A 22,359-nucleotide genomic window follows, 5' to 3' on the forward strand; every position below is an offset into this window, starting at 1 on the left:
TTTTTGACGGAGCAATTTTCAATAGTTTAGAACTATTGTTTCGAGCAACACTGATGGATAGGATTCCAATGACGTCACCACTACCCTTCGACCAATCGGATAAATTAACGATAGAAAAAAACTTCAGGCTTCCCCTATCACCTGTGATCTTTGACCCCTATGACACGCAAGATGGCGTAATTGGAAACCTACCCATTAATTTCCATTTACAATGAATGATTAATCCAAACTTAAAATGTGGTTAAAAATAAAAGAAACCCTGTGACAGAATGTCGATGAAGAGGTTCATTTATTTCACAGTAGTCACTCTTGTATTGTAAGGCACGGTCACGCATTAAAAATCACTTTTTAAAAATATTCTATAGTTTTAAACATGAGCTCGAGAACATTCACTTAAAGTATTACATACAATTATCTTTTTAGTCATTTCACACTGACACACATACAGTATTTCGTATTTATGAATGATGTGCGGTAGTTACATTATACAAGATGCATAAACAGGAAGTCGTTTTAAATGTTTATGGTGGAATTCTGTTCAGAATAAATGGCTCATGGTTAATTCAACCGCAAAAGTGGTTTAAAAAAAATCAATGAAAGCATACATCAAATTATTGATGCTTATTTCACAGTGGACACATTTGTGGAAGGCACAATCACACAACAAAAATCGATATATTGGCTTTTTTTTTTTTAAATATTATTGTAATATACAGTTCTAAACATACGTTTGTGATCCTGAGGCACGATTTTATATTTATATTTTCTGTTAGCTACAAGCGCTTTTCCACAGCTGCCGCTCTCCCAAAATGAATCGTCTTGAAATGGAAGACATCAGCAAACTGAGCCATGTCTTAGTACATGTCCCTGTAGATCTCCTGAAGGAGGGGGTGCAGCGACGTGTCCTCCGTCGTCTCGATTTCCTGCACCAACTGAGCGTGCTCCGTGACCAGTTCCCGCAGGTCGGCCAGTTTCTGCAGCAGTCTCGGGAAGAGGAAGGCGTCGTCGGGATGGTTGGCCTGCAGGTGGAGCCGCAGAGCCTGGACGATGCCTTCCTGGAGCCGCTCCACCAGAGTCGCATCCACTAGACCCGGACGGTCTAGCAAAGGCGAGGAACGCTAGTTAGGACTAAAACCGTCGTTGCCGTCGAACGTTGACTCACCTCCGCAGCAGATGATGGCCGCGACGAAGAGGGCCAGGTCGCTGTCGTTCAGCTCCAGGGAGTTGAAGCGCGTGGCGAACTGGAACTTGGGCTCCATCATGTCGCTGAAGGGCCGCCGGAGGTTCTTGAGGAACTCGCGGGTGATGAAGCCGCCGCCGCGAGCCACCAGGAGGCCATCTTTGTTCATGCAAGATGCCAGGAGGGTGAAGAGGGCCTCGTAAACCCCGTACTTGAGAAGAGTTACCTTTAAAAAAAAAAAAAAAATACAAAACAGGTACGGTAAAAAATGTTGCTTGGAATAGAACATCGGCATGGTCTCACAGCCGAACTGCAAGTGCAAACCTTAATACTGGAGTTGAAAATATGTCACCTAAAAGTACTCTTCAAAAATGCACACTATGGTGCAAAGTAATACGTGAATATTTTGACGAAATGAAATCGCTGTTTCTATTTTCACATCTGCATGGTCTCACAGCCATGCCGCGAGTGTAACCCGTAACACATCACTTGAAGTGAGACCTTAAAAGTGAGTGAAAGACATAATACAGAGGAAAAAAAAAGTTCTCAGTGCTTATGTGCTTCGAAGAAATTCCATCCAGTTTGGATTCACACATCTGCATGGTCTCACAGACATGCAACAAATGTAAACCCTAACGTATAACTTCAGGTGAGTCACCCAAACATGTTACCAAATACATACATACAAAAAAAAATTAAAATAGTATCTGCTTTGGGACAATACCATGGCATCACTGCTTCCATTTTCACATCCGCATGGTCTCACAGCCATGCCGCGAATGTAAGCCATTACATGTCACTTGAAGTGATACCTCAAAGTGAGTGAAATACATAATATAGAGGCAAAAAAGTTCTAAGCAATGATGTGCTGAGAAGAAATTCCATATCCTCAGTTTGGATTCGCACATCTGTATGGTCTCACAGCCATGCAACAAATGTAAACCCTAATATATAACTTTTGGTGAGTCACCTAAACATGTTACCAAATACATACATAACGAAAAAAATGTAAATAGTATCTGCTTTGGGACAATGCCATCGCGTCACTGCTTCCATTTTCACATCCGCATGGTCTCACAGCCATGCCGCAAGTGTAAACTGTAACATCACTTTGAAGTGATACCTCAAAAGTGAGTGAAAGACATAGTACAAAGGAAAAAAAGTTCTAAGTGCTTATGTGCTTCGAAGAAATTCCATATCCTCAGTTTGGATTCGCACATCTGCATGGTCTCACAGCTGTACATCAAGTGCGGACCTTAATACGTCACTGAAGGAGAGTCACCAAAAACATGCAGCATACATAACAAAACAAACTTTGAATGAGTAACTGCTTTGGAGGAAGTCACATGGCATCAGTGGTCGCATTTGCACATACGCATGGTCTCACAGCCAAACAACAAGCTTCATAGATAAGTTAAGGAGCGTCACCTGAAAAGTGAGCAAAACAAATGCAGTACAAACATAAAAAACGTCATGAGTCAACTACACTGAGGGAACTGGAAGGCATCACTGCTTGCATTTGCACATTTGTATGGTCTCACAGCCGTGCAACAAATGTAAACCACGAACGTATAACTTCAGGTGAGTCACCTAAACATGTTACCAAACACATACATACCCCAAAAAAAGTTAATGCCACGGCGTCACGGCTTCCATTTTCACATCCGCATGGTCTCACAGCCATGCCGCAAATGCCAACCTTATTACACCACTTGAGCCATCTGAAAGTGAGTATGGTGAAAAAAAAATGCAACATACTGTGGATCATTTTAATGAGAAACTGCTGAGTGAAATTACACATCACTTCTTGCAATTTCACAGGCAAATGATCTCACAGCCGTGCAACAAGCGCAAACCTCAATATCTCTTCCGAAAGTGAGCAAATTAAATACAGTACAGCGTAAAATAAATAAATAGGGGGAATAAAAAGTATTGAGTAGTGAACATTACATAGCATCAAGTGAACACTTGCATTTCTCTAATTTGTATTGTCTCACAGCCGTGAGGTCGGCGCACACCGAAATGGACTTGAGAGGAGTCACCTGAAAGCGAGGGAAATACAGTAAAGGCAACATGCTTGCCCCCCCCCCCCCCCAAAAAAAAAAAAAATGGAATGGCGTTGCTCCTTCCTATTCACCATCAGCACGGTCTCAAAGCCGTGAATCCAGCGCAAGCCTGGATGGGCGTAGAACAGTTTAGCTTGTGTCGTAACACAATTCTTTCCGAAACTACTGTAATAAAATAAATGAAAGCAAGAATAAATAAAGACAAACAAATGGAACAAAATGAAGACTGAACGTGAAAAAAAATTAATAATAAAAATAATAATAATATGAGAGAAAATTAAAAAAAAATAATAAAACAGATAATAATAAAATAAAATAAAAACAAAATAATGAGTGTGATTGAAAACAATCACTATGGAACATTAAAATAACAGAAAATAAAAATGAAAAAATTCTGGTACCTGATCATTCAAATCCAGGTTCTGGAAGCCAGGAATAGCTTTTGCGAACTCCGTTAGCTCGGTGACCGTCTCCACTGAGGTGCTCTGGCAGCAGTGGAAGAGGCGCGCTTCGGCCTCCCGCCGCTGGAGCCCCCCGCAACCCACCGCGGCAACCAGCACCCCCGCCGGGAGGCCGCACTCGGGCTCCGCGCTGTCGACCTTTGACACCACGTAGGCCGCCAGGGTCCGCTCCGCTCGCTGGAACGTCTCCATGTCGTGAATAATGAAAGGCTGGGGACGACGACGACGCAAAGCAAAGTGAAGTGAAAATGGAATGCAGCGCGGGAACAAGCGTCGCCTTACCGGCTTGCTCGTCTTCCCAGTGAGGATGAGGCGAGCTTTTGCTTTGTTCATGTTGAAGTTCTTCATGTAGGCTTGGTGGATGCTCCCGATGAGAACTTTGTGGTCGGACAGCGTGGGGCTGGCCTCTTTCTTCTTCTCCACCCTCTTCCTCTCCGCCTTCAGCTTCATCTTCTCCGCCTGGGGCATGCGACCAAAGCGGATGGCTGTTGCGCGGAGACATTTCGTCGGTCGATTAAGAGCTCGCTTGCAAATCCCGCGCGACCTCCCGTGCGTAAATGAACCCGCGAGAGATACAGTGCGCTCCTTGTGTCTCGGGTTTTTTGATACCGCGCTGCCCCGCGGCGCGAGGCGGCCGGGACAAACCCGACGACCCCGGTGTTGACGGCGGGCCAGATGCGCGCCAGCAATATGGGGCTCTGTGTTTTGTCAGTGGAACGCTGCAGTGGGAGACGGCGCTAAAATAAATACAAATAAATAAACCAACGCAGGCAATGTAAAGCCTGTTGTGACAAATTTTCTGTGCTCGTGCATCAAACTACACCACAGCCGTAGTTTTTGTACTTCACTGGGGGAAAAGATATTATTTGATTGAGTTATTGTATTTTTTTTTTTTTTTTTACTTTATGAGGTGAATTAGTACCGTAATTCCTGGCCTACAGAGCGCACCTGATTATAAGCCTCACCCAGTACATTTGTAAAGGAAATACCATTTGGTACATACGTAGGTCGGAGCTGTGTATAAGCTGCACGTGCCCACATTGAAACACGAGATATTTACAAAAAAAAGACGGTACCCAGAGAGTTTAACGCTAGTGCTGTCGCACTAATGCTAATGCTAACGCTAGCCCCACCACACTAACCCTAATGCTAGCACCACCACACTAACGCTAGGGTCACCGCGCAAACAGGGCCGGTTAAAAAAAAAAAAAAAATGGTAAAAGTCACTGAGACACGGCAGTAACACGCTAGCGCAGCGCTAACAGGGCCGGACGGGTAAAAGTCACTTCCTTGGCACATATATTCCACTGGTCTCACTCTTATCTTTTCCGCTTAAATGTCCCCTTGCGGCCGTTAGGAAAAAAATGCACAAATTAGCCGCATCGCCGCATAAATGGCAGGGTTGAAGGCGTGTGAAAAAAGTCGCGGCTTATAGACCGGAAATTACGGTACTTGTACTTTTGTTCGTGTTTTTTTTTTCTCTCAAACAAACGTATCACTATTTCGACTTTCGTTCGGAGGGTGTGTACTTTTGTACTGACAGTACGGTGCTTTACATCGTGGCTTGAATTGGAATTCTTTTGAAAAATCGAGTCAGGTGCAGGGCAATTTTACACCACCCACGATCACCAAGTTCTGGTCTCACCGTTGTGGGACATGCCCACCGAGAGGCACTTGCGGAAACGGCAGTACTGGCACTTGTTCCGGTTCTTCTTCTGGATTTTGCAGTGGTGTTGGCACTTGTCGTACTCCAGCTTGAGCCTGATGGTCCTCCTGAAGAAACCCTGGTGGAGGGATAAAAAAAAAAAAAATAAAATAAAACATAAATAATAAATGAGAAAATAATACAAAAATAAATAAAACAATAAAGGTTCACCGATTTTGTAGTTTTCAATATTCCAGGTATATAGTTATGAAAGCTGGACAGTATGGCTTTATATAAGAAGTTGATGCAAAATATCAAAACATTAATTAGCAGACGTTTGGTCATACTTACAGTGAAGAAAATAAGTATTTGAACACCCTGCTCCATTGCTCTCCTTTCGGGTTCTTTGTTCGAGGTGGTTTTCAAAACGTTGCAGACGCTACAAGCTAAATTCGCAATTCTGGATAACCTCACGTCATTCTCTTGATCTCACTTCTAATGTACAGTCAAGAAAATAAGTATTTGAACACCTTGCTATATTGCAAGTACTTCCACTTAGAAATCATTGAGTGGTCTGAAATTTTCATCGGAGGTGCAAGTTCACTGTGAGAGAGAGAATCTAAAAAGAAAAAAAACCCTGATCCAGAGAAGATCTGTGTGGAGGAATGGGCCAAATTCCCTCCTGCAGTGTGTGCAAACCTGGTGAATAACTCCAGGAAACGTTTGAACTCTGTAATTGCAAACAAAGGCTACCGTACCGAATATTAACATTGGTTTTCTCAGGTGCTCAAATACTTATTTGCAGCTGTATCACACAAATAAATCGTTAAAAAAAAAAAATAATAGATTGTGATTTCTGGATGATCTCTCTCACAGTGAACTTGCACCTACGATGAAAATTTCAGACCACTCGATTTCTAAGTGGAAGAACATGCGATATAGCAAGGTGTTCAAATACTTATTTTCTTCACTGTACATGAGAAATGAGATCAAGAGAATGACGCGAGGTTATCTAGAATTGCAAATTTAGCATGTAGCGTCTGCGACGTTTGAAAACCACATCGAACAAAGAACCCGAAAGGCCACGTGGAATAATACCAACAAACTACCAGGGCGCATTTCCCACATGGTGACTTATTCCATGATGGCGCAATAAAACAGCGCAGCTGTCAAAAATATGACGCGCGCACACCGGCTTTGATGTTGAGCAATTAAAAATGTCTGCAAGCGTGCCGAGATTGTCACCGGCAGGTTTTGACAACAACCAGTGGGGAGGCACGAGTCGACAACAATGCGGCGGGGACGACGACGACGCGCGGCGCCCGCAGACATCACGTCTCTACGACCGTCCCCTTCAACAAAAGCCAACAAATAACAGTCGTCCCGATGAAGTCCTGGTGACATCCGGCCAATTTCCCGCGAGGGGTGGCATTGCGCCCCCGCCCGTGTCCTGACGCTGGCCGGGAGCCAAGCAGGGGAAGAGGTGAGGAGTCAACCGAGGCCGTCGCGCGGCCGCGACCTCACATGCCGGCTCGGCTGTCTCGGGAACTTTCCGCTGGCCTCCGGGTCATGCGCCTCTGCATTCCAAACGCCGCGGATGTGAACGCACGCGGGCGGGTGACCACCGCCTCGCCGAGGCTCACCTTGCAGCCCTCGCAGACGTGCACGCCGTAATGGAAGCCCGACGCTTTATCCGAGCACACCCTGCACTCCAGGCTGAGCGGGCCGAAGACCTTGTCCCCGTTGTCGGGCTCTGGCGCCTCCTCGCAACCCCCGGGCGACGGGCTGGAGGCCGGGGTTAAGGTGTCTGCGTGACGACACACCAAAGTACGCATTTATTCACAGTAAACATCGTTTAGAACGAGGATGGGCAAAACTTTGACTACCGTGGCCTTTTTTTTTACGGTCATTATTGTGTAATAAATCAGGGGAGGGCAAACCTTTGTCCTCATTGGCCACATTTGATGTTTAAAAAGGACAGGTCATTTGTAGCATGGGGGGGAAGAGGTCCTTTATTTAAACGTCCCAAATTCTATGATAAGTGGGGATAGACTCCTAGTAAGTGGGTGAGTAAAGAAAAAAATTGATATGATTTGGAAACATTTGAAATTTGAGTGCAATTGGTTGCCTGAAGATGGCCCGGATAGGCTTCAGCATGGCTGCGGCCCAAGAGAGGACAAGTCCTATGCAAAACGGATGGATAGATGAATTATTAAAGACAATGAATTGGAATTTTTTTTTAATAAAAATAACATATTTTGCAAAACTCAGAATGGTAATCATAACTTTTGTCGTAATAGAAACAAAAATTTTAAATACTTGTTTAAATTATGTATTTGATTAAATTAACTAAAATAAATTAAGGAATTCTATACTGTAATAATAAAAGTAGGATATACATAAAATATAATAAATCTAGGATTATTCAAATAATATTTTCTATTACTCACTATATCTATAGATACATATATATATAACAAACAATTCTATACTGTAATAATAAATAAAAGTAGGATACATATCAAATCTAATAATGAATCTAGGATATCTAATTCATGACATAATATTTTCAATTACTCACTATATATATATAATAAATAATTCTATACTGTAATAATAAATAAACGTAGGCTATATATAAAATCTAATAAATCTAGGATATATAATTATTTGAATAATATTTTCTATTACTATATATAAACAAATCTATATTGTCATAATAAATAAAAGTTGGATATGTATAAAATCTAATAATATATCTAGGATATTTAATTATTTAAATAGTATTTTCTATTACTCAATAAATGCATGGTTTAATCAATTATATTTCGTTAAAATCCAATTACAATTGTTTTTTTCTTTTTCCATGAGACAAAAATATTACCATGCTTAAATGACTAAATACCCCAAAATGAACAAATTATATATATATATATATATATTTATATAATATATATACACACACACACACACACACACACCTGCAACCCTTGTGAGGATAAGCGGCTAAAAATAGAGAGAGAGAGAGAGAGAGAGAGAGAGAACTGGAACGCGTTGGCCTCACAGTTCTGAGGCCAGTGTGGAGTCTGCACGTTTCATCCATTTTTTTTGGGGCGCTTATCCTCACAAAGGTCACGGGAGTGCTGGAGCCTGTGAATTTACTTTGATATAGTGCTGCATTCAAATATAATATATTGTCATTATCCGTGTGTACTGCACATACAGATATGTGGATATGCAGGTATGTACGTAATATATTATGGACAGTATGCTTTACACCTCCTGACTTACCCAGTGCGATGGAGTTCTCAGACCCCCAAGCGGGGCCCTGGTACTCTGGGAACTCGAACCCCAGCGTGTCCTCTCCGATGGACTGGGAGATGTCGCGAAGATCCTCCATGAGGTCTGCGCACAGCGGGCTGTCCAGGAGGGAGTCCCCCAGCGGGGACGGGGGGCAGTAGAGATCCCCTGCCATGGCCGGACGACGACCTCGCTCACCAGACGACGGAACTGGAGACGGCGATGAAACCCGATGACTTTTGTGTCGAACAAGGCGGCCGTGAAAGAGCCACAAAAAAAAAAAGCAACGCTAATGTAGTGTCGTGAGCATGCCGGGACATCTGTTTGAGACATTCCACAACACCCCCCCCCCAGGCCCCGCCCCTACTTCCAGTAATTGACTGCGACAGATGTTCTGACGTTATTGTAGCGCACCACGTAGCTGGATTCCAAATGACAACAATAGGGATGGGAACTGCAAACCAGAACTTCTTGACCGTGGGTTGAATTTGCTAGTTTTGTGAAGTTTTGGATTATGAACAAAAATGGCAATAAAAGCAGAAAAACCTGAAAGTGTGATTTTTTTTTTTTGGGTGCAAATCTTGCACAGTGTAATCAGATTACATAATGAATTGAATCGAGTCGTGCAGGTGAGTTGCACAAGTGAAAATATTTGCAGCTTGGTCTGCACATACCTCGGGTCAAAGGTTTCCAGCATGTGTGTAAATCGCTGCTTTTGCAACATAGAAACGGGCGGCGTGCCTCGGTTTTCAAACGTCTCTCTTTTCGTACAAATAGGTTTCCGAACAAAAATTGGTACTCAAATGCCCCGACCAGCTGACCAATGACGTCGCTGCGCTTTCGAACGCACCCCCGAAGTTTGACCCAAACACTCCTCTGCGCGCAGTCGTGTCCTGGTAGTGACTTTTTTTTTTTCCCTATTGAGCAATATCAACCGCTGATTATGGCTCCGAAGAAGGCAACCGGAACTGCTGGTGCTGAAAAAAAGGAAAGTGGCGCGTAAAACTGTCGACTTCAAGGAGGATTTGATAGCCGAATAGGAATCTGATGTGAGTCACCCCCACCGAAGACATTTGAAAGTTGTTTTCCATTGCTTTTTTTCTTTTGTTCTGTTAACCCTACCTCTAGTTGCAAGTTACATTTTTTTGTACATGTTATGTACTCTCTGTGCAAATACAAAACAATTTGTCTGGTTTTTTTCCCCCTCATTATTGCTTGTTGAAAATTATTCTGCACTTTTGTTCATAAAAAAAAAAGTTGCCCCTAGGTCTGATTGTTTGTCTCTATGTGCCTTGCGATTGGCTGGCAATCAGTTCAGGGTTTACCCCACCTCCTGCCCGTTGACAGCTGGGATAGGCTCCAACACTCCCCGCGACCCTCATGAGGATAAGCGGCAAAGAAAATGGATGGGTGGGTTTACAAGGCTGGGGGCCGAGTTGCTAAAGATACGGCAATGCACTCCCAGCCTAGCATACTGCTAATGCATACGTTTTAAGCAAAAAATAAATTTCTTAAATGATTTAATTATATAAAGTATTTAAACTAAACATGTATTTCTACTATCCAGTTTATCATTAGGAAAAGCTAAAAAAAAAAAAAAAAAAACTTTAACACTTTAAAACTATTTCCAACCAGGGTTTGCAAATTTGCAACAGGTTTAATATAATCAAAAGTTTTAAGTCCAGATTGTCATTTTCAGAAAAGTATCAGATTTTTCTCTCTGCAAAATTTTATTTGGTCCAAAGAGGGTTAAAAAATATATATATATTTTTTAGGCTTAGAACGCATTATTTCATTTTCCATTCGCTGAAATAGGAAAATGCGCTTCGGTTTTTGAACGTTTCTGTTTTCAACCGGCCTCCTGGAACAGATTGTGTTCGAGAACCGGGGCACTGCTGTATTCAGCGTTCCATGTTTTTAACATTAGTTAGTTGGTTTGTTCCCAAACTGTCATATTAAAGTTCCACTCGCCGTGACAAAACAATCCACGACTGCGGACTCCTCAAATGGATCCACTCCGTTCTTGTGAGGATATGTCGCAGCAGGTCTGCAGGACACGTCCTGACACCACAGCCGGGAAACTGGCAGAACAATGTGAGGTGAGCGGGATCATGCCAAGAAATTCTGGAGCTGGCACACCGGAAAGCTTTCGCAATCTCTCAAGTTGTTTGCAAGAGGACACTAAACATTAACACCCCAAAATAAGTGCACACATTTGCTTTGTTTGCGCTACAAGGTCATACGACCACAGGCCAATATAAAAAAAAATTATGGGGGGGGGGGGAATAAGCACTGTAAGTTAACGTCACAGCTTATTAGGTGTACCTAAATATGATGGGATTTTTGAGCGTAACATGTTCAGGCATTTATTATTTTACTTCCCTGGTGGTGATGGTTTCTATCTTTAGGTAAAAAAAAAAAAAAAAAAAAAAAAAAAAAAAAAAAAAGAGTTGGAAACAAGAGCTTCGCAGTGTGCGCGTCAACAAAGAATCGCTCCGATCCAAACCAAATGTGGTCCGGAATCACAGAAATCTAAACACCATATGTGCTCCAGGCCCAGCTGGGTAAAGTTGTCCTTGTTTTTGTAGCTTTTTTTTTTTTTTTTTTGCCCTTGCAGCAACACTGAGAAGGCTTTTGATCCCCGCTGTAAGGGCAATCTGTTTGGTGTCAAAATCTAAATTAAATTCAAAGCAGTCACTGATGAGAATCCCACTCACGTCTGACAAGGTCATCAAACGACTTGAACTAGTTTCCCCTCCAACGATGACAAAACTTCACAAAAATTTCCAATCCCGTCAGAAGACGGCCGGTGGGGGGGCTCTTAGCCGCTCATAATCACACTTACATAACAGGAGTAAACTTTGAAATGTTTTGCATTACCGCAGTTTTTGTCCCCCGAGCATTTCCAGATGAGAAAATCCGGTGGTCGGAGATGTTTCGCTGTGTTTAGCCGCTCCGCGAGCGTCCGACCCCGGGCTGGCTGCAGTCGACGCGTACCGCCCCTGCCGCCCTTCGTCCCTTTCGCAGGAAATGACATCACAGGAGAGCGACCGAATGAGCACACCTCCGGACACACCTATAGGTTGGACCAATCGCAGCGCAAGCAGTGACAATACTTCCGGGTTAAAAGTACAACGGCGAATAATATTAAATGTAATTGGGTATACAATATTAGTAAAACACCACGTATGAATTATTTTGTGGGGTAGCAGAGGAAAAAAAAAATGGTCCTATTTCATACTCTACCAACTAGTGAATTCACGTTTTTTTCTTTGGCGGGAAAATATAAATCATTTAGAAATCATCATCGTTTGTGCTTCATTATTTTTTTGGGTTTGGATTCAGTGTGAATCATTTGAGTCGCCGCCAAAACGGGGAAGGCAAAATCAGTTTTGTTCTTTTGCGCCCTCTTCTGTCTGGATGCGAGTCAAGGGAGTCTTTCGTTTTTGAATGAAAATGTGGAGGGAGGATTCTCTACTTTGGAAAAGTTTTTAGGATCCGGCTCAAAGTATTTTCTATAGTACTTGTCCTCATTACAATGCGGGAAAAAAAACTTTGAATTTACTACATTGGGTTACATATGATTAAAATGCATCTTATGAGAGAGGAAGGCCAGAACCGAGTCACCAGAACTCAGAACTGGGAAGGAAGGATGCCAACTACTCGAGCTCTATACACATTAATTAAACAATCAAATATATATTCCAAAAGTATTTTTCAAAAAGTTCCATTGCACCTGTGGAGTGAGCGCGCTCATTCAGGCAATAAAATGAGTCAAACTCTGTTTTCAGTCTTTATTAAAAACTAAACAGTTGGAATACACATGACGTAAAAAAAAAAAATTTCAAAAAACTCACCACGGATGCGTCCTGTGACATCATCCTCCCCGACCTTTTGATGTGTGGTTTTTTTTTTTTTTTTTTTATTACCCGGTGACGTGTGACTTCTCTGACGAATTGCTGCCCTCCAAGGAAGGCAGTAGGTTGTATAGTTAGCTCCTGATGGGGTAAAATCACAACCCTGAAACCACACAACCTACTACCTCACCCTGTACGAACACCGTGAGTCACCCGTGAGGCCGAACATCCGAGGTACGGCGCCACCGACGTTCGCTTGAGATGACCGGAACAACTTTTTTTTTTTTTTTTCCCCCCCAAGCCGCTGCCGTGACGGTCGCTTCAGGAAAGACAGTAAGTTGTATAGTCATCTGACACTTGGGAAGGACCCTAAAACTATACAACCTACTACCTCACCCCAAAGGACCGTTGAATTCCTCCTGAGGGTGGCGCTCACGTTCCGCAGATTTCAAAACATTTCTTTTTACGTACGTAAGCTGTAATTGTGTTCTGGTCCCGGTGCTCCTGCCGGAGGTGTGTCCGCTCTGCTTCGCTCGACCTGAAGGAGACACAAGGTTGCGGGAGGGTGTTACACTTTCCCTTCGCTCTCATCTTACACCCGGGGATCACGTAACAAATGTCTTGTTGAGCCTGTAACAGAGTCCCAAGAGAGGAATTGTGATACTGCATGCGCAAGTCCGCTGTGGCGGAGAAATCTGTTACAATAGTACAGGACAGTTTCCTCGCACATTCCAAAAATAAGCGACATTAATTGGACACTCTAAATTGCCCCTAGGTGTCATTGTGTGTGTGTCTCTATGTGCCCTGCGATTGGCTGGCAACCAGTTCAGGGTGTACCCCACCTCCTGCCAGTTGACAGACCCTTCGTGTGGATAAGCAGCAAAGAAAATGGATGGATGGATAGTGCAGGACATGTATAAGGGCAGCAGAACAGTGGTGAGACGTGCCGTAGGTGTGTTAGAAGAATTTAAGGTGGCGGTGGGGCTGCATCAGGGATCCGTTCCGAGCCCCTTCCTGTTTGCGGTAGTAATGGATAGGCTGACAGACGCGGTGAGGGAGGACACGAAGGCTGTGGGTGTTAGAGAGGAAGGTGCGCGAGATAGGGAAAAGATGACACGCTGTAGCGACACCTAATCGGGACAAGCCGATAGGAAAAGAAGAAGAAGATTTTCAGGTTGTGGTGGTGCTTTCAACCTAGGTGTGAAGACGTGAGGCAGCAATTTATAAAAGTGACAATGTCCCCTTATTGCTCACGCCTCCTGCCTGTTGACAGCTGGGACAGGCTCCAGCACTCCCTGTGACCCTCCGCGAGGATAAGCGGGAAAGAAAATGGATGGATGGATGGATGGATGGATAGTACATGACATATGTGAGGGCAGCAGAACAGCGGTGAAATGTGCCGTAGGTGCGTCAGAAGAATTTACGGTGGAGGTGGGACTGCATCTGGGATCCGCTCTAAGCCCCTTCCTGTTTGCGATAGTAATGGACAGGGTGACTTGATGAGGTGAGGGAGAACATGAAGACTGTGGGTGCATGAGATAGGCTTAGATGGTAAAAGATGACATGGCGTAGCGACCCCTAATCAGGACAAACCGATAGGAAAAGAAGAAGAAGCTTTTCAGGTTGTGGTGGTGCGTTCAACATACTGTGACTGGGCGGTGGGGAGACGTGAGGCAGCAATTTAAAAAAGTGACTCAGTCGCCTTATTGCTAACCACACCCCCCCCTACCACCACCACTGCTCGCTTAACTCATAAATGCCATCGGTACGACTTAATATCCAGCTTGTAAAATACACAGAAGCCCTGAGTCAGCGCGTCGTCACACAGCGTTATAGTTGAAATAAAAAAAAGAAAACTCTCACTTGTGACTTTTTATTTGGAGCTATCATCATATTTGGCCACGGTTTGGATGGAAGAGGCAAAATTAAAAAAAAGGAGAGAAGCGAAAACCGCACGTATTCTGCCTTGCAATAAAATTAATGGCCCTAATGAGAGGAGAAGAAAATCGGTCCCCTGTTTGGAGAACCCGCCATGAACTGAAAAGCCGCGTAAAACTGTCAGGAAGGATTGGTGAAACTTTTTGGGAGAGGAACCGTCGCACTGGGCCGGGGCTGCAGTTGAGCAACACCGCCAACAGGTGTCCTCCCAAGCATGTGAGCGCCCCGAGTGGAGGGATCCCGTGACAATGGGGCCTTTGTGCAGTTCCGGGTGCCAGCCGACGTGCCCTCGTGTACCGCCCCCCCCCCATCCCCCGTCCCCCGTCTAATCTTCATTTGACCTTTAGGCCCGCGCGAGCTTTGCTTCGCTTTTTTTTTTTTTTTTTTTTCAGCGCTCGTTTCCTTTAAGATTATCTCAGGAACGTACCTACCGATTTACGACAACACGGCCCCGGGGGGTGTCGGCTTCTGACGGGACGGGGCAAAAGCAGAGACCGGAGTCTTCGTGGTTCTGGGAAAAGGAAACCAAAATGACAGCCGATCGGAAGAAAATTGACAACGTGGTGGCGCGTACTGCTAATCACATTTTTCATATAAGAGCAAACTAAAAGAAAAGTTGAGATTTTTTTTTTTTTGGAAACTAACCTTGAAGTTGAGGTACGCCCAGGAAATAGACAGAGACTGCAAATGAAAGAGAACGACAGTCAGCTCCATGAGGTCATGTGGGTACACACACACACACACACACACACACACACACACACACACACACACACACACACACACACACACACACACGGTAAAAGGTGTCCATGGAGCCCATTTGGTCATAAGGCAGCTTCTGCAGAGTGTATCATTAAAGGTCTGATGAAGCATATGTTAGAGTGATCACAGCACAAAAATACCGCAGCTTACTTTAGACTGCATACAACAACACGATTTCGTCATCGGACTGCCAAGAGACCAGAACGTTAATGGGCCGTTTCTGATTCATCAGCACACACACACACACACACACACACACACACACACACACACTTACTTTCTGGCTCTTGGGTGGAACATTCAACTTTTTTTTTTTTTCCTCAATTGTTTCTACGTGCTAATTATAGTTGCAAAAAAATTGATAAACTGGAACCCATATCAAAGACGGCATTTTAAAAGGACACAAAAAGTACAAATAGTATCATATATAAACTATAGAACACAGGAGCAAACTATTAAAATATGACGCACACACAGACAACTAGATATTGCCTTGATAAAAAACAAAAAAGTTTCTTTCGGCTTGTGATTGCAATTATATATGTATATATATATATATATAATAAAAATAGATATTTTATAAATTGTATATGGACGAGTTTTAAAATATACACTGCAGAATTGAATTAAATCATCGACTAAAATGCTGTAAATAAACAATGCTAATTGGGAATACAAATACCATATTACAAAATGAACATTTCCACATTACATTTATAAGTTTAAAAATAGTTGCGAATTTGGATGCATTTCTACAATATGTACATACATGCGTGCACGCACACACGCATTGTATATAACTTGTTAGTAAACTGGGACGACAATTAAATTCGACAATACGACAAAACCCATAAAAAATGTGAAAAATACAAACAGGAGTGTTGTACATAATAGAAAACTGTAGCTGGAAATAACGGAAATGTGATCTGTGGAGACACGGGGGGGGGGGGTGCATGAAACACACACACGCACAATTTCTTACCCTATTAAAATGAACAAATTCTGCGAGTCCAAATGACGGGAACGTGTGCATTTGAGAAAGAAGAATAAATAAACACGTATTCCACTGAATTTGGACTTTGCACGCCTTACATGGCTGAACTTAGAAGTGTGCGTGCGCGTGTGTGTGTTTATTTCACCCCAATGCACCTGTGTGTGTTTAAGTAAGACAGTGGCCATCTGTATCGGGCCCCATTGTGCGCGTGAATGCTCCGAGGAGGAGGCTGTGCCCTGCGCTCCTTGGGAGAGGCGTGGGAACCCCATTCATCTTTGGAGCTAGGGGCTTCATTGTGGGGTACACACCATCAAATGTGTCTGGCTGTTTGCATCGGCGTGTGTGTGTGTGTGTGTGAAATGAGTACCAGAAAGTGTGTGTGTGTGTTATTCCCCTCACTTTCAATTCATATTGACGTGTGAATTTTTTGAATATTTCATGTGTCAAAACACTAAAACACTGATTTATTATTAGTAAAAAAAAAAAAAAAAATCCAAACTTAACTCTGCCTAGTAAATGTTCAATTCATTTGTTGTCAGCGTTTTCATATATATTTTTTAATTGATTTCATTTTTCAGACTCCCCGAATTTTGGGGGAATTAATTTTTATGCCCTTCGGCGGAATTATTCACGAGACGCTGAGGCGTGAAATTGTCGTCAATGATTCAATCGATACAAGCAAATGCGTACTCAGCCTCGTTTGTTTTATTATTATTCTCTAAGGCACATTACATAAAGTTAGGAAAAAGTAATGTAAAGTGTGAGTGTGTACACGCACACATATAAATGTATATAAATATATATGTGTGTGTGTTTGTGTGAAAATCATACCAAAAGCGAACTGGAAAACGCGTGTAAAAGCAAGAGCGTCTAGTGAATCATGCGAGGTACCTCGTATTCTGCTTTTTCCGGAGGCAGGGGCTGAGACCTATCAGGCGCAGCTTTTAACTTTTGGGGTTTCCTGTTGGGGCGGCAGAGATGGCGCGGCGCTCGCGGTGTAACAAGTGGCAGATGAGGAGGAGGTAGGTGTGACGGCTCGACATGTCGCCCATGACTCACGGCTGCCTCCACTCCTACTTTTGCCATGTGCTGTAGAGGAGTGCCACACACATGGAATATGGATTTAAGATGAGAAATATAATCTATACATAGTTACTGGCTGCACTGGAAAAAAAAAGCTGTGATATATTTAAAAAAAAAAAAAAAGAAGAAAGAAGCTCCTTTTCTTTTTTTGGTGGGGTGGTGTGGTTACGATGCTAATGCTAATAATAGTGCGACATCCAATTTTCCAAAACGTGGACACACCTTCCGGTTTAATGGCTCCTTTTTAACGTGCGCAGTCCGAGTGAAACAAATTTTGGGGGAAAAAAAAGCTGAACAAAAAATTGGAAGATATTGCATGTTTTAAGACCCCCAAAACACAAAAAAACAAACATAAAAAAAAAACCTTTGCCTCAAACGCCCGCATAAGGATTGAAAAGCTATGTGAGGCCACGTGTCACTGATGATTTTTTTTTTTTTTATATATATTTATATTCAATCCTCCAACAGGAATCACGCGCAAGACGCATTCATCAAGTTTTTATGTGGAAAACTCAATACAGTGTGCGATAAGTTTCGGATACGTGAAAAGGCGAAAGACGGGGGGGGGTGAAAAAAAATGCCAGAGACAGAACGTTATGGTTGGGGCTTGGCCTTGTGCGGCAGGCCCTGTCTGGACCCGGGCCCAGCACTCCCCAGGCTTGTGCTCCTATCCTCTTTGGAACCTCGTCTCGCGTCAAACGTGCGGCTTCAACTGCGAGTCGGGATGCACCGGAGTGGAGATTAGCTTTGTTTTGCAGTCAATGCCATATTTGCCCTGAAGTCATCCCCCTCCGAATAGTCGAGTGGCAAAGCAGTCACGCAGACGCGGTAATCAGATCAAACAAAGCGTTCATTCTGCATGTGTTTTTCACACTTTTGTGCATAGGACACCTCCACGTATGTGCATACCCCTTCATTTGCTTCTACACAAACAAACACACTCTCTGACTTACCCAGTGACACCCGAGAGAGAGCCCCGCCGTTCTGTGCGGTGGACGTCTAGCTCGCGCACACTGCGGCGTGGTTTGCGTAGCCGCTCTGTGGAGGAGAGGCAGAGAACGAACCTGGATTCGGTCACACAGCTGTGCCAACAAGCGCCCCGTCCGGAGAACCAGAAAAAGTCGAGTGTGTGTGTATGTGGCAATCTGTCGGACCCTCTGTCTCTTTTCTGCCCCCTCGGTCTGGCCACCTTTGTCCAAAGCATTGGGGGTGGGGGGTGGTAGTGGGGGGAACCTGACTAAAAGCTATTCTAATATTTACAAGGGGGCTTCCCTCGCTCTGTCCGCTGTCTGCCACCTTCCAGTCCAAGACTGTCACGGCCCGCCACAATGGGGAGGCCATGTGGTTTCCCATGGAGTCGCGTGTTCCTCCCGTCTGGCAGCTAACGAGGCTTTGAATGAGGAATGTTAGCAAACAGAGCCGCTGCACATCCGCTGAATGCTAAGCCGGGCGACCAGTCAGATCGCAGCACCGGCCCGGGCATATGAATAATGCAAAGGGAGCAGAGGAGGCGAAGCTCCTCCCTCGCGCTGCTCCTGCCCGAGCCCGACGCCGCCCCGCCCTCCTCCTTTCTTCACCCCCCCATACTCCCCCCCCCCCCCCTGCTCCAAACTCAAATGCCTTTACGGGAGAGCACAGCGAAGACGAACGAGCCGATTCTGGAGCTCGGCGGCAAATCCAATAAAACAAAAGTCGTGCGTAGTCGACCCGCGGACGCACATGCCGATCGGTCCCTGAAACGGCGTACTTTTCCCCTCCTCATTGGAATCATCTCACTCCTTTACGGCTCTCTGTGCCTTTTGTTTAGAATTGGCACCTGTCCCAGAAAAAAAAAAAAAAAAGCCCGTTCGGCCGCTCCGCCCTCCTGCTCTGCTTTCACTGGAGACTGCCCACGAGCGAGACAGAGGAGAAAAGAGAGAGAAAGAGAGAAAGAGAGAGAGAGAGACACATGCAGACACAGAAAGAGCGCGCGAGAGAGAGAGAGAGGGGATAGGGCGAGAGGGTGGGGCAGAAAACCCAAAAAGAGATGGGAGAGGAAGGTGAAGGGCAGATAAGAAGAGGGGGAAATATTTGACGAGAATCAACTGACGAGAAGAAGCCAATCCACAAAAATAATAATAATAATAATCATAATAATAAATAAAAGTAGAGAAGAACCAACAAAAGCAGCTACCAGGGTCTGGGAGGGCGAAGAATTCTGGGATCCCAAAAACGTCTTCCGCGCAGAATTGTCAGAGGAACGAAATCCACTTGTTGCTCGATGGTGAGGAGCAGGAGCAGGCACAGGGTTAAAATCCTGGGACTGCGAGTAGTAAAATATCCCTCCCTCTTTTGGCACAGAGGGGAGGGCCCGCCTGTAGAAATAGCAGCAGAGCGATCCCCCCCGCCCTCCACCGATCCTCCCCCCCCACCCTCGCTCGCTCAGAACTGCTGCGTCCTAGTCTACCCTCTCGCATGTGGCTGGGACCCAGGCAGAGAAGAGGAGGAGGAGGAGGGCGATGGATAGAAAAAGAAGTAGGAGCCAGGCGAAGAGGGAGGGAGGCGGGGGGTGGGGGGTCGGGGTTAGAGCTGTGAGAGGAGAAAGGGCTCAGCTGATGATGAAACAGGGACGTGTGGGAGTGGGTACGCACTACACGTTTCATCACCGGTTCGGCGCAATATTCTTGACGGGGGGAGGGGTATGTATTGAGAGTATTTGAGTATAAGTACGCATGATGATGAGTACGGTGGTACTCAACATATTAATAACATGCCTTTGCAAACGAGCATCTCAATGTGGGTAACCTGGCGACCTCTGTGACCTCATCAGAGACTCGCTGCAGCCAAACCATCGACCAGGAAGTGCCAGCCAATCACGATCGGCCCCTCGATTCAAGGTCATTTTTTTTTCCTCCTTCCGTCGCAAACACGTTAACGATGTGACGTTTTGAGGTACGGTGAAACCCAAACGAGCGCATGGTCCGCGATACAAAACGGGGTCTGGTGCGGCGCGTCGGCCATTACCGGGCCGGCCTCTCCCTTGCCAGCGGCGAGTGGCCGTGCTGCGTGCGAATGAGAGGAAGAAATGTCAGGACGACAAAATGGTCGTGTCCTTCCACTTGCACACGCCCCCCCCCCCCCCAGCCTATTCTCTCCCTCAACCTTTCTTGTCCTTCCACAAGTTTATAAACATCCCACCGAGCTTTAAATTCTGACCGTGTGCGTGATGCGGAGGGTCTTTTGTTGTGCGTTTTGTGCCAAATAACACACCTGCTATCTTCGTCTGTCACCCTTTGCGAACACCGTTGCAGCTTCGACATCCGCCCGGTCAAGGTCGTTCACGCCGCGTCCACTTTTCCACCCAACTTCCCTCTCCAAAACTTCTTCCAGGGGGCCCAAACGCTGTACGGCATTTAGCACTTTGCAACATATTCCCCTACTGTAAAAAAAAAAAAGACAACTTCCTTTCTTTTTACACGCACTTCCCCTCCCCTCTTTTTTCCCCCCAAAAGGAGCCCACAACTCAACACCCCCCCAAAAAAAAAAAAAAAAAAAAGTTTTCCCCTCCTCAACGTTGCACAAAAGAGAGTCGGGTGGCAGGGAGAGGAAGGGGGGAAAAAAACTGCCCAGAAAACACGACGCGTGGTACGGCACTGCAAGTTGGTGCTCTTGATTTTTGTGCTTACAGTCATTGAGCCGAACGCGGGGGGGGGACACCGAAGCGGACTTCTTCGGATGTGGCTGCTGCTGTGCGAGTTGCAGTCTCTGCTAGCTCCTTGCAGAAAAAAGGCGTTAATGCGTGCACGCACAAAGCACTGAATGCATCTCTTCTCAGCTTTCTAAAATGTCAAAAAGAAGAACTTGGGCCATTTGTATTCTGCAGAGTGCTGCGTTATCTACTGTCTCTCTCTCTCTCTCTCGCTCTCTCCCTCACACACACACACACACACACACACACACACACACACACACAACACACACACACACACACACACACACACACACGAGCTGTAAACACGGGTGACAGAAAATCCTGCGACTCGGGAGGCGAGCAAAGCTTCTTTGTGGAGATGCATGTTCACTCATGATGAAAAAACACAAACGGTCTCTAGTTTGAAACCTGCTGACGTCACCTCTCGCCACATTTGCTCCGACCAATAGCCACCGGTACGAAATGCCATCGCGGCCGCGTGGCGAAAAACACAACAATAGCGAAGCAAAAAAAAAAAAAAAAACGCGTTTATCGGGCAATTTTGCAGAAACTTTCGAAGCCCCCGCCCTTCTCACCAATCAAGACGGTGTTTCCTGTCAGTTGTTTACTGTCTTAACATGGCAGGAATTCAAAAAACTTGGCAAAGCCTGTTCCTCCGCTGTACGTCGTCGAGGGTTCACCCTAGGATACAACTCTGGCTTTGGCTCAGTTGGAGCTTTTGACATTGTAGCCCTCTGCGCCAGCCCGCCCCCCTCCTCCCACGGGTGCAGCCTGCCTAACGCTACCACTGATGACGCTCCAATATTCACAGGTTAGTTTTATGACACCTCCAGCAGCTGGTGCACTGCGGTGGCAACACGCCTCTCAAGTTTGGAAACAATTTTCATTTTTGCTGTGATGAACCATCCCACGCTGATTGCCAACAACCCAAAAAATATATCATCAGCATTAGATCGCATTAACCCATTCGTGGGCAGCGTCCCAATTTTTGGGACATCATGATTTTCACGCATTATATCAAAATATTTAAGTGTATTAATCTGAAGCCATAATTGGGCATCAGGAGAGGTCAAAGTTAGCACGGAGTTATTTCCCTTTCCTTCCTGACCCAACATGGCTCAAGTACACATGGAGCCTTTTCCAAGAGAAGGGTGAAAGGTCAGTATGCAACCAAGTCTGTCTTCAAAATGCTAATCCATCAGTATTATTAATGCGTAAGTGTCGTTCTAGAATAAGAATTAATTAATAAACGTATCTGTAGTATGTACCACTTCACAGAACAGATAACATACCCGTCCCAGTTTTCGGACGCTGCCCGTGAGAGGGTACATCTTTTTTTGCCCTTTGTTTTATGCGTTAAATGAAAAAGAAGTGTTATT

At 44.8% G+C, this 22,359-nt stretch overlaps 1 protein-coding gene across 1 annotated transcript; it reads right to left on the reverse strand.

The window, feature by feature from the left end:
• Window positions 1-270: 270 nt before the first annotated feature.
• Window positions 271-20,603, reverse strand: LOC133493486 (peroxisome proliferator-activated receptor alpha-like). The gene is made up of 14 exons (XM_061806895.1): window positions 20,539-20,603; window positions 18,243-18,327; window positions 17,098-17,295; window positions 15,093-15,128; window positions 14,879-14,958; window positions 12,981-13,047; window positions 11,533-11,728; window positions 8,644-8,862; window positions 6,996-7,159; window positions 5,353-5,491; window positions 3,990-4,192; window positions 3,648-3,917; window positions 1,163-1,406; window positions 271-1,099 (listed from the first exon to the last, which is right to left on the reverse strand). Exons 1-14 carry the CDS (start codon window positions 20,586-20,588, stop codon window positions 855-857), a joined length of 2,196 nt encoding a protein of 731 aa, XP_061662879.1. The 5' UTR covers window positions 20,589-20,603; the 3' UTR covers window positions 271-854.
• Between the last annotated feature and the right edge of the window lie 1,756 nt (window positions 20,604-22,359).

This window comes from Syngnathoides biaculeatus, chromosome 20, assembly GCF_019802595.1.
Source record: "Syngnathoides biaculeatus isolate LvHL_M chromosome 20, ASM1980259v1, whole genome shotgun sequence".
Lineage (NCBI taxonomy): Eukaryota > Metazoa > Chordata > Actinopteri > Syngnathiformes > Syngnathidae > Syngnathoides > Syngnathoides biaculeatus.